Raw genomic sequence first — 13293 nt, 5'->3', positions numbered from 1 at the left:
AAGTAGTTTTTTGATGTGTGAGTTACAATGCTCTTTTTCCGTTCATTGGAAATACTTGGGAGAATAATTTTCATAAGCAAAAACAATAACCAATGATAGCTGGGATAGGCTTCAGCCATCCCAAGTGCCTGAATTGCATAAGCGGAAGAGAATAGTTGGATGTACTGTGAGCTTTTCTGTACAATAAGGGTGTTCTGGGTTAATTTTGATGGATATTAAATCTACCAGTGTGGGTCAAATGACGGAAAGGGGGTTCAAGGGGGAGTGTCTCAAGAACTGTCTATGTCTCTGTCACCTTTTCCCACAGAGACAGGCACCTGCTGGTCTTTGAAGGATCACGGGAGAATCTCCAAAAAGTGCAATACTAAAATAGCACAGGACTGATCGTATGTGATGCACTTAACGATCATACACAGGTCAGAGAGAGACAGTGTCCTGATACAGACACTGAAAGAGTGGCATGGTGGTGGAGTGGTTAGCACTGTCACCTCAAGGTCAAGGTCCAGCAGTATGTTCACTTAACTCATGATTCTAAATCGGTCATGGATGTGAGGTAGATGAAGCATGTAGAATAAAGTGCTGTATGAACACATGTATAATCAAGCTTTGAGTGATCAGTAAGACTATATAAATACAAGTACATTGCAATCATTCCACCCACTATCAAAATAAGCTAAAAATAACCAAATTAGAAGCCATTCATTTTAAGCTAATAGAGATTTATTTTGAGTCAACTGACGTTACACTAAGAGCTAACTGAGATTAAAACAGATCAAACGAGGGGTTGGAGGGAGTCATAAGATTATAAAAAGCAGCTGAGGTGAAATTTCTAAGAGTGTGAGAAAGACATTTTGCAAGTCCTACACACAGACTTCCTACCACTGCTTTGAGAGTTTGAAATAGGAACGTTTTGTGTTATTAGTGTTAATTAGTGTTGAATTAATTAATAATTAATAATTGATTACCTAAGTCAAGTTGTTAAAGGAGGACTTTTTTTTAATGATATAGCAATGAGGACAGTATTTAATGGCTGTAATATTTATACATGGTTATATAATAAATCCCAGAAGCTTCAGAATGTTCTTGTCATTTTCACTTAAACTATATTTAATGATTTTGGATGTTGTGTTTTCATGTCTTAGGCAAAACAAAATACGATATTGTGTGAGAAAGCATTTTTCAAGGCTTAATCGTCTTATTACTGCCGGTTGCCGGTTCGAGCCCCGGCTCCGACAGTCTCGGTCGTTGTGTCCTTGGGCAAGACACTTCACCCGTTGCCTACTGGTGGCGGTCAGAGGGCTCGGTGGTGCCAGTGTCCGGCAACCTCGCCTCTGTCAGTGCGCCCCAGGGTGGCTGTGGCTATAATGTAGCTTGCCATCACCAGTGTGTGAATGTGTCTGTGAATGAGTGGATGACTGAATGTGTAAAGTGCTTTGGGGTCCTTAGGGACTAGTAAAGCGCTATACAAATACAGGCCATTTACCATTTACCATTTACTGGTGTCAGACAGGGTATGTACTAGAGGTACACGATACCACTTTTTTATGTCCAATACTGATATCATAAATTTGGATATCGGCCGATACCGATATGAATCCAATACAGTGTGTTTTTTAATCAATAAAACTGTTTGTTTTTAATATCTTGCTGCTTTTTGTATAAGTTCATACTCAAGTAAAAAACAAACAAACACTAAAGCTATTCTGTTATACCTGTATGCAAAAAATACACTGCACCCAAAAGATTTCATAGTTCAGCAACACTGATCAATCTAACAAACTTAAACCTACACCATCCTCCCTATTCTGGTATTTTAAAGATAAGCAACCTAACTAATAGGATTCTAAAACTCCCAGCAAAAAAAAAAAAAAAAAAATAGGGAACCACCCACCCTCCACCTCATGATGCTTAATTGACGTAATCAACTTTAATTTGATGCAGTGTGAAAAAAAATGCCCAGAAATAAATTATTTTTCAAGAACAATTAAATAGATTCAACATCGTTCTTCAACAGAACTGCAGACTGCACAGATGGTACCTTCCCAAAGGAAAAAGTACTGTAGCTAACTAGGGTAAACTAGACTTATTAGTTACTATATACAGTAATGGACTTCAATACATTTTACATCAGATTAAAACTTTGGGTGTAAGATTGGGATAATTATTTATTAAAATGAGAATGAGAATAAGAAAGAAAAGTATGTCTTTGTGCCCCCTTTTCCCTGTTAATGCCCTATCGGCCCCCCTGGCTAAACTTTGCTAGATCCGCCCCTGCACAGTTACCAGCCGCCAGCTACGTAGAAAAAGATCCTGGAGTAGAAACTAATATTAAGTAAATTCTTTTTTTTTTTTTCTTTTCTTTTCTTTTCTTTTTTTTTTTTCTCTTTTCTTTCTTTTCTTTTCTCTTTTTGTGTCATCTGCAGAGCAGTGAAAGTGTATGCTATGCTTTCTAATGATACTGTCTAAGGAAGGCATGTATAATGTAAACACAATTGGTCCTAGCATGGAACCCTGTGGAACTCCATAATTAACCTTAGTGTGTCAAGAGGACTCTCCGTTTACATGAATAAATTGGAGTCTATTACATAGATATGAATCAAATTTCAAATGAACTTTTGATTTGAGGCTATTAAATAAATTCTAACAACAGTTTATCAAGCTTAAACGTGCTGCTGTTGTTCAGCTGCTGGTTTCCTCTTTCTGGTGCAAAGGGGGCAATAAACAAACAAGAGAGACGGACTCGCGAAAAAAAAGCCGATTAGCTGATCATTGATCAGTTTCACGATTGAAGTAGCAGCAGCAGAGAGAGGGAGAAAGAAGCAGTCGCTCCATATATCGGTTGTTAAGCTTAACGCGGGAATACTTTACAAACATTCAGAAATGAACTTACACATTTGCTTTACTTCTCTCTGGGATAACTTCCTCGGAGATGAAATGCCGGATTGGTAGCGAGGCTACAAACACACACAGCCGCTCTATCACGTGACGCATACTGCTGCGACGTGCTACGGTTATGAGCCGAGTTACGTCGTGTCGCAAGTTTTGTGAGGTGCTTTTTTGATATTTAATGGATCGGATTACATTTTTTATTTCTTTCCGATATCCGATCCAGTAATTTACGTCAGCATCGGACCGATACCGATACGTAATATCGGATTGGTCCATCTCTAGTATGTACACATTCTAATTTGATCTGTAGTTCAAATTTTGGTATGAACACCATATTTGAGGGAATTCCTGGACTGGACTTGGCCATTGACCGAAAGGCATTGGTCAATAAAGTTGCTCTTTATACTACAAAGTTGCTGCAGCTTTAACCTCTTTGAAATTGACACAAACCATTACTATTATTGGATCAAATATGAACAGCTCCTCTGTAAAGTCCTAACGTCCTTATAAACTCCACACTATCCTGCACCAGGAAGATCTGAACGTTGTTGCAGAGACTTGACACTCCTAAACACTTCACCACTCCATCATCCTTACAAAGCTCAACAAAAATTTATTGCCAGTATTTATTCTCAGAGATGAAGATATATTTCAATCTGTACTAGAGCTTAACTGATATAGAATTTTAAAGACTGATACCTACACTGATATTCGGTGATTTAAATATCTAATATGCCGACTCATCGGCCAATACTTATTTTCTTTCTGAGAGATGAAACAAACTGATTTCCATAACATTTGTAATTTGTATAGATTTATTTACTTATTCACACTCTGCCCAGCTGTGCTTGGATCAGCAGTGTTGTAAACTGGGATATTGTAGAGTGCCCTCTGGTGGCCAAACTATGCAACATCAAAACTAATAATAATAATATATAGCAACTCGTGTTCACTCTTTTCTTTTTCACTTATCAGCAGCAAATAGCTAATATCGGCTGACAGTATCGACCCCTGGATCATTCGGAAGGGTTGGAATTTGTACTACATAAGCATTCAGGTACAAACCTGCCAAAACTAAGTTTTAGAATCCAAATATTTTTCACATATTTCACACAAATTCACAACACACACACACCTTTAAGCGTGCTTAAAGTGATTGGAGCCACTCCCTAGCTTGTCTCGTCCCATTGACAGGTGTATCCAAAAAACCCCACACCACTCTCTCATTAGTGTCTGCTAGCCAGCACAGCTACAATTAACATTAATCCTTTCCTCAATCACCATGATGGACTATATTGACATCCACCAGTCTCCATAGGCCCACACAGCTCAGTCAACACGGGGCCAACATTCATCAGAAGCAGGTTGAGTAATACTGTTCTTTGGCTGTCAATAGATGGCTCTTCTTCATTATGGTTCTACCTATCTCTCAGCGTTCGCACATTCAGCTGTCTTCTAAGCTGTCATCCATCTGTGTCCATCCCACTGCCTTCTGAATCCAAATTTCTTCTGTCATTGTGTTTGTACACCTCCACTCTGTCACCTGCTACAGTCTCTTACAAAATAAAAAAAATCCTTTTTACCAATGACTCATAAAGAGGGTTAGCATAACTGTGCGCGCATCTGCTGAGAAGCCTCCAACCAGCGTCTGTACCAATTTACCATCCATTTCAATGCATCTGTCCAATTTCTGTGAAGTTCTGTCTCTTCTTCACTTTTGGGCCATATCCTAGTTTTTACAGAGCTCAGGCTATTTACTGTAAAATCACAGAAAAAAATGCACTCAACATATTAGCAAAAGGCACACTCTTAGGTGTATTTTAGATGTTTAAATGTGGTGCAAATTTCATTAATGGGATAAAGAGAGGAAAAATTAAAACTTCCTGATGCTGAATGCTTTGGAAAAATAATTGGCAGCGCTACGGAGAAAAATAGAAGAAAAAAAACATATGCGCCATCATTATCACTTCAAATATGTGTTAGTCAGGGCTTGACAGGTGTACGTGACTGACAGTTTCAAAAAAACTGAACAATTTGTTTAAAAGAAAATCATCAGTTTTAAGTGACTTGCTATACCAGGTGCAGCGTAATACAAAGGCAAGCACAGGAGCAGAAAGAGAAGCTTTTGTAAAGGTTTTTGTGGGGTTATGTTTCTGTTTCATGTGGCAAGGTAATGGTGGTTATTGAAGCGTGAATAATACATATACATTTCTGAACTACTCTTATACTTAACAATTTAAAAAACACTTATTTTTTGTCTGTTACATAGAGAAGAAAAGGAAAACATTTGGACATAGGGATAAGCCTTCTTTGTTGCATATAAACACTAAAGTGCAATTCATGTGTTGCAACGTGTCTGTGTAATAAAATTTGCAATTAGCAACTCTATCAGCAGATCCAGTATTTCTGCCAATATTAGCTGTTTGTTGAGGTCTCAGTATCAGCATTTATAAAACCTGATGAATGTAAATTAAACAAGTGGACAAGAGACAGGAAACATGGTCTAATTTTACATTTCAAATATCATTGTTAGTATCATTTTAAAAAACATATAATAGTTGGGCAGTAGTTTTTTTAGCTAAAGTCTTGCCCATTTTATTGGCGGGTCATCTGTTGTTTTAACATTGGAATCGATACATTTTTCTTTTCTCAAATTAAAAAGCTTGTAAAAGCTTAAGGCAATTTCCAAGAGCTCTACTAACTTTTAAATCCATCGGATTAAAACCTTTTCACGTCAATACATGACGTGCCAAGAAGGCCAGAGTTTTGTATATTGTATTCTTCCATTGTAGTATTTTGACTTTTGTATTCTCTTACTAGCTTTTACTCCTGGTTGGTTTAATTGTATTTATATCCTCAGACCTTATTAGTTAGAGTTATCTTGCTTCTATTCCCGGCAATAGTTTGTTATATTGAGTCATCTTGCTTAAATGTTTGTCTGTGTCAAGTTTGGATGCTTGGTGTTATTTCCTGTTTTATTTTGATAGTCCCACTAGCCTCATAACCTTGTAACCTTGTAGATAAATATTGTCTGACTCTCCCCTTGCCATTTGTTGTGTTGTCCCTCATGCTGTGTGCCCTGTGCATTGTTTATTTTTTCCCATAATTTCCTGGTTTGTAAGTTCCTGGCTCCTGTCTTGCCTGGGTTTTGCATTTTGTTCCATTAGTACCTGCTCAGATTGACTTGCTCGCCACAACTGGTTTTCCATTACAATTTAGTACCTCTAAATGTGCGTGGTCCTTGCCACAGCAATGCATCCGAGCATCTTGCAACGTAATCAATATGCATTCCGAACCCTACAACAAAAGTAGACATTGAGACAAGAATATACCTGCTGCTTGATCTACAGCTTTTCGTCACACTTGGGGGAACATGGCATTATTTTTGCAGCTATTTCCCCCATTGCCACATATCAAAAATGGTGGTTTTGATTTTTGCGAATGAGACGCTCACATGAAGTGATGCTACTGACCAGCCAATCGGTGGCATGCAGTCTGACAATGTCGCATTTTAGTACCTGCTCCGATCGCTTGGAACCCCGGCCAAGCAGGCACTAAAAAGTTACCTGGTACCAGGTACTATGACCTAATGGAAAAACCTGAAAATGGTCGCAAACCATGTTGAGTTGATCCGAGTTGGCACTAATGGAAAAGGGGCATTAAAGTCCTGTTCTCCATGTCCTGTGCATGAATCAAAAACCTGCCTTCCACACAGCATTACATGATAACAGGATTCTGTTTTTAATGGCTCCAGTTTGGCATCTTTCGTGGTTTTCTGTTTGTTTTTTGACAGATTTAACAGATGCACATTAATGTTATCAGTGCTAATCAACATTAAATCAGTGTACATACACACCTACAGTTCAAATAGTTCAAAACAGTAAATTTATGACATCAGATAACACCTTTGCGTTCCTTCACCAGCTTTCCATGAACAGCTGTAACAATGTTAATTTTCAAAATAAAACAAAAATGTGAAAACATGGCTTTTACAGCTCACTACAAATGGATAGATAACACAAAGTGGTGGCATCATCTGAGTAATATGGGTGACATCACCAAAAATAGTCAGTTTTTCAACAGTCTGTCCTAAAAACAGAGCAGCCAAGTCAAAGAATGCGATGAGCAGGATCTCTTCTCCAATTTAATGCTGCATTATGTCATTTAAATTTAAAAAAAAAAAGTCTCATGTGATTCACGTCAGCCCACTGTGAAGCAAAACCCAAGGCGTTAGTGCAGATATTAATGCGGTTTAAGTGGGTCACTCAAAACATACAGCACAAACCAGAGCAGTTCTGAAACACTGCTGCCATTTGCCTGATTCCTCTCTTCTTCATTTAATCGTGCCTTCCGGCACCCATCCCCAAAAGTCAGGCCGAGACCGAGTGGGTTGCATCCCGTGAGGGAATCTGCTTTGGAGAAGTGGCCTGTGAAGTAAGAGTGTGTGAACGCCTGATCTACAGAAATAGAGTGAGCATCAGTAGAGGCAGAGGAAGACCACTGTTACCACTTTCCTCCATCCATCTGACAGTCAGCTTCAGTCAGCCAGTGTGCCCACTGATTCTGTTGTCACCCTGGCATCCTGGCTCTGCCTATTAGCCTGCTAGTTAGACTGACATTTAGACTGGCAGGACACACATAAGCAGGAGCCAAAGGGTCTCCTGCTTGGCGAGCACCAAACTGATGTAAAGCAGTAGACAAACCCACAGGAGTGCGCGGAAACATGCAGCAGCTGCCTCCGCCAATCACATCAGTCTGGCCTAATTTGATTCCATCTCGACAGGATTCAATTACATTTTATTAATTTTGGCACAGTGAGACTCCATAGAGTTTGATTCAATCTCTGGCAATGCAATTTAACTACATGCAATCAGATTCACTTGAATTGAATGAATTTTTAAACATAATCTCTTCCTGCCTTCCTACACCCACCCCACCCCTCATATAAATCTTCCTGTTGCTCACTCCATCCTGCCTAATTTTCCCTTTCTGGGATTCAGAATATAGGATTTAATGAGCAATGCCAAGCTCCTCCTGCAAGAAGACCCCGACTGCTTAGTGCATTTTCTTGGCTTCTGCTTGGGAGAGACTCCCCGAGGAGAACATTAGTCACTTCCATGATAATAATGGGTAATTTGACTGAAAAGAGACTGAGGTTGGCAGAGGGCATTATTGAACATGCTGCTGTTTTTGCTTCATGGATTTCAAATGACTTGAGGTTTTTCAAAATATGCCAAATGTTCACATAGTGGAGCGCATTGCTGGAATGCCATTTATCCCCTCCGCACCTCTGATATAACTTAAGTTACTTAAAAGCCCAAAATGTGTCACTACAAGACAATCAGCCTCCTTATAAGCATGAGCGTACAGCTATCTTAACCCCAAATGCTAATCGTGTTTACGGAGTTGCAGGCTGAATATGGCTTGCAAACAAACAACACTCCAAACTACCTAAAAGCAAGAGAGTTAATTCCATTCACGAGTCTGCAGATGATCATTAACCTTCCCAACAAGGATTTTACACTCATAGAAGGATTCTGAAACTTTACACTTCCAACCACAGATGAGCCGATTGTTATTGTTAATGTTTTTCTCTTTTGATTTTTTGTTGTTGTTGGGTTTTTTTTTTTTTGGGGGGGGGGGGGGGGGGTGATCTCTTTTTTAGGTACTTTTGACTCTTGTAGTAGAAATTAGAGTTTGGTGGATCAATCCAAATATCGATAGTATCGATGTTAACGCTGGTATCGGTATTAGATCGACACAATACCCAAACTTCACTTACACTAGTAGCACCTAATCAAGAACCAATCCTGCACATTTACACTGAAAGATAGGAGCTCGTCCCCAAAAAAGTAGCTGCAATCATTTATATTGTAGCTATGGGAAGGGCGCACCCACACAGAACTCTCGGCTGTGATGCCCCCACCCCACTAATTTCACTACATATTCTCTAACCTCCTTCTCAAAAGGCACAGACAGAACTGGTTCCAAACTGAAAGCAAAAAAGGTATTTAAAGGCAATTTGATTCTCTTTGTGCTCACTTTCTGTCTGATTGTGGTGCTCAGTGGTCTTTCTAAATTCTCTTTGTGATCATTTGCCATTGCTTTGTCGTTTTGAGGATCTTTGCCCATCAGTTATAGCCTCTTTGTAATAGCTTTCTTTTCATTTTAGCTTGTTTTGCAGCCATTTCACTGACATTCTTGCAAGAAAAAAGAAAAAACTTTCACTTGGAGCAGGCAGCCTGGTCCATGGACGCCCTGATCCATAAAGCATTTTGTTCTGTGGCACTGTGGTTTTTGTATAGATAGTGGGGTTATTTACAATGCACATACATTTGTATCCTGGAGCTGTTCATCGCAGGCAAGGTAACACAGCCTACGCTTTAATAATTTAATAGTTCTTCAGTCTTTCAGTTTGGAAAAAGAAAAAAGTAAGTTGCACATGTAGGAAGTAAATATATATATATATGTGTGGCAGCGTCATATCTAAAAGTGTCTGATCATTTCCTTTCCTTTATTTCTGTCATTTCATTCCCAGCAAGCTGACAAAACCCCTGCAGCACAGATGCTTGGCAGTTCTTTGTTTTTCACGTATCCAGGTGTTATAACACTCTCCTCCTGTCTTACACGCCACGTACAAATTCGATGCTGGGGCTCGCACAGATTGAGTGCTAAAGGGCACAACGAATAAAAAAAACAAAACAAAAAAAAAAACTTGCAGGCAAATAAATAGCATATCCATAACACCGAGATTGCCCTTTGTACAATCCAGAGCCCTGCTGACTCTAGCCGTTCCTTAAATTGATTTCTCGTATGCAGCTGCCTCGAGGGGGCGATTCCATTTTCATATATACACTGGCTCTCTTTATATGTATGCCAGCACCCCCCCCCCCCCCCCCCCCCCCCCCCAGTTTATTAGTCAAAGAGAGACACAGGCTATTTCATTTGTGAATAGCTTTGCATGCCTTTAAGAGGAGTTTATGACTGGTCTTGCATTTTGTTAAGAGCGATGTGCGGCATGGTGAGAAACTTTTGGGGGGGAAAGAAAAAAAATTTCTGACATTAACAGCTGCTGTAAAGACAATTCATTCATGGCTTGAGGATGAGCGCAACACAAACGTGAGGCCAAGTGTGTGACCCTCGCATGCTTGTGAGCAAGTGCACAAACCGAAGCAGGATGTAAGCAAGCCTCCAACATGCTTAAGCCCAGGCTCAGTGTGTGTGCAGTGAGAGACACTTAAGTGCAGGGGCATAAATCTTCCAAACCCTGAGCCACTGACATTTCCCTCCCCAAGAGACACTGCGAAATATCTTAATTACGCCACTTAACATCACATCGGTGAGTCCCGGGCGAGCCCGAACGAGCATATAATTCATTGTACTAAGCGTCTGTAAAAAGCCAAATACATACACCTTCGAGGATGCGAGTGCAGGGCAGGAGGCGAGCTGGGACTTCAAAGCAAATGTTTTCCTTCAGGAGCCCAGAGAAGGCATCTGCAGAGTTAGTGTAGTAGGAGTACAGGGCATCGAGCTGACTCCTGGAAGAAACCAAAGCTGTCGATGGGAAGTGGTGGTGGTGTGTGTGTGTGTGTGTGTGTGTGTGGTGGTGGTGGGGGGGGGGGGGAGTAAAACCTCTTTCTGGCTTTACTCCCTTCACTGATGGATTAGTGTCTGTTCAAAGGCCCCACACTGATAACAGACACAGAGAATCGAGCATCCTACTCATACTTCTACCCCTTGACTCAGAAGCAGTCTTATAATTTGCCTAAGAGCAGATTGTGAGCATTGTCTAACAGGTCAATTTGTGTGGACTTTGCTATCACACTCACATACACACACACACACACACACACACACACACTCACACAAAAAGCTTGATAAGAATGGAAATTGGTTTGGGGGTGGGGTGGGGAGGGTGGTGATGTAATACTCCTGCAACAAAAGGGAAAAATAAAGAGTGCGATGAATATCCCAGTTAGGGCTCTATGAACAGTAGTTGCCTATATGTGTCTTTGTTTGACCTCAGCTGGGATTAAATGTAATAATATACGAACGCTCTGAAGCAACGCCGCTCTCTGAACGCGCCCTCTTCATTTTCCTCTCTATCATAACCCAGCACTTTCTAACAGACTATTGATTAAGCCGGTAGAAATATGAGCTGCCGATAAACTGCACAGTCCTTTTGGAAGTGTCAGGGATAATAAACTGTGGGTGTCTGTGGCCCAGTGTGTCTCGGTCAGGTATGCTTCCCAGTCCTTTGCTGTTGTCAACCAAATCAAGTGCACAGTAACTGGGTTTGAACCCAGAGAAAGCATCTACTCCCTTATACTTTAAAACCATACAGCACTTCCTTTAAATCCACTTTTACCTCTTTAAAACTGTGGCACACACAAACAACTTGATCTACCATTTCCATTTTGCTTTGGAACCCTGTAAACCCTCCTCCAGGACACCCCCCCCCCCCCCCCCACACACACACACACACACACGCACTTTGAGATCCACTCCCCCTCCTGAAAGACTTCAAAGCAAAAACTTGCAAAAGCAGTATCTGAATGCAACATACTTTAACGACTCGTGGCTTATGGCTTCACTCTTGGCACCACTTTGCAGCGCTCTACCCCCACCTGCCGTTGTGCGTCAGGAAGCCAGAGTGGCCACACTCAAAAAGAAAAAGACGAATGTCCTCCTAAAACTCACTCGACTCTTATTTTCCCTTATATTTTAGTTCTTTGGTTTAATATGAACAAGTGCACAATTCACACCAAGGAAAATGATCACCTTGTGCTGCCCTGTCTTTTTTATTTTTACGTGTACTTATCCAGACGGTGGATTTTCAGTATTTTCCAGTGATTGTAAAGCTTCGGAGACTCTCAGCGAGCGACACGATTAAGAAACACAAGAACGATAATATTTTTTAAGGCAAAGAAATGCATCCGCGTGCACGCAGCAGCCACTCAGGTTACATCTTTATGTTGCCCACAGGCTCGCTGGAGCGCGCTCACTCGGATCAAACCGTCACCCCCTTACCCCCTCCCCTCTCCTTCGAATCAGGTGCGCGACGCACGCGGAACCCAATTAACGGAGTAAGTGTAACTCTGCTGTCTCAAATAAGACTAATAAGAATTTTTTTTATCCACACACACACAAAAGAAGAAACTTTGGGAAGCATCACCGCGTCATTAATCTCACATTATCTCGCACTGCCTGCGCGCGAGGTGCAGACGCTGATGAAGGTGTTGACAAAAACCTCAGTCCATGACAGTGTTTTCTCTACAGTGCTCCTCACAAGACAGAGTGGACAGCGACGAGTGAAAACACACACACTAATAAACACACACGCGCGCGCGAAAAAAGGCGGTGGTCTTTGACAGATATGAGTGGATATTGACGTCTTCACGTGCGCTGCCGGTTTAAGTTAGGAGGAATCAGTGATTAAAGCGGAAAGAAAGGAGAGCTGTTTGCAAATAAGAAAATACAGCAGCGATGTGAAACATGTTTGGGTTTTTTTGTTGTTTTTTTAAACTAATTGGAGTAAGAGATGATATCCTGGGGAAGTATGGAGTGCACTGCAACACCCTAAAAACCCCACAGGACCCCGTCAGGATCCCTCTTTTCAGCAGGAAAGCATCCTGGCCCCCCTGCAAGACGTGCTTCAACTACAAAACAACGTCCACTTAAACAATCCACCCCTCTCTCTCACACACAAACACACATACACACACTTACATTCACACTCCCTCTCTCCCCTTCAGCTCGCAGCCCTCTCTCTGGCTGCTGCAGACCGAGATGGCAAAATAACACTCAACTTGTCCACAAAGTCACTAAAGCTCGAGGATTGCCACACACTCCCGCGCGCATCCCTTTACCTTGGCCGCCGCAGACGAGCACCCCGAGGAGATGGACGAGTTTGAAGATCATTTTCGGGCGGGTTTCGGGGCTGCCGGACGCCGCTTTGAGCTGCTGTAAAAAAACGACAAGGGCGACAAGCACACACGTTCGGCTCCGTTCATCCGCTGTCTTGGGCTCCGCTTGGCGACTGATTTGCCTCAGCTCCTTTCCTTCCCTTCCTTCCTATGCGCGCGCTCCCGCCTCCCTGCTCGTTCACCGTGTTGCTCTGCGCTGAGTCCCCCCCACCACCACCACTACCTTCACACTCCAGCATTATTCTCTCCAACCTCACTGCTGGTGGAGAAGCAAAGCTACGATGGCTTCAGACATGTGTTGTGTTTTTGCCTGACTTTATTGGCTTCTTAAAAAAAACAGTTAATAATAAGACATCTTTAATCAAGCACAAGTTTATCTAGTAATTCTGAGGACCCCCTTGTCTAATAGCTGACCTCACCTCACCTACAATCCACCCTTTATAATCTTTTGTCAGAGAGCGGGCAAATGAAGAGGATT

At 41.5% G+C, this 13293-nt stretch overlaps 1 protein-coding gene across 2 annotated transcripts in view; it reads right to left on the bottom strand.

The window, feature by feature from the left end:
* ncam2a (neural cell adhesion molecule 2a) overlaps window positions 1-12968 on the bottom strand; it is a 442781-nt gene extending 429813 nt beyond the window's left edge. For both annotated transcript variants that reach the window (XM_080297694.1, XM_080297695.1), the window contains exon 1: window positions 12759-12968. In XM_080297694.1, coding sequence (XP_080153820.1) covers window positions 12759-12810 — 52 coding nt within the window. In that variant the 5' untranslated portion in view covers window positions 12811-12968. The remainder of the gene's footprint in view (window positions 1-12758) is intronic.
* Window positions 12969-13293: the final 325 nt, after the last annotated feature.

Source organism: Astatotilapia calliptera, chromosome 23, assembly GCF_964374335.1.
Source record: "Astatotilapia calliptera chromosome 23, fAstCal68.1, whole genome shotgun sequence".
Classification (NCBI taxonomy): Eukaryota; Metazoa; Chordata; class Actinopteri; order Cichliformes; family Cichlidae; genus Astatotilapia; species Astatotilapia calliptera.
The sequence above is the reverse complement of the archived record's forward strand: the minus strand, read 5'-3'. Positions and strand labels throughout refer to the sequence as shown.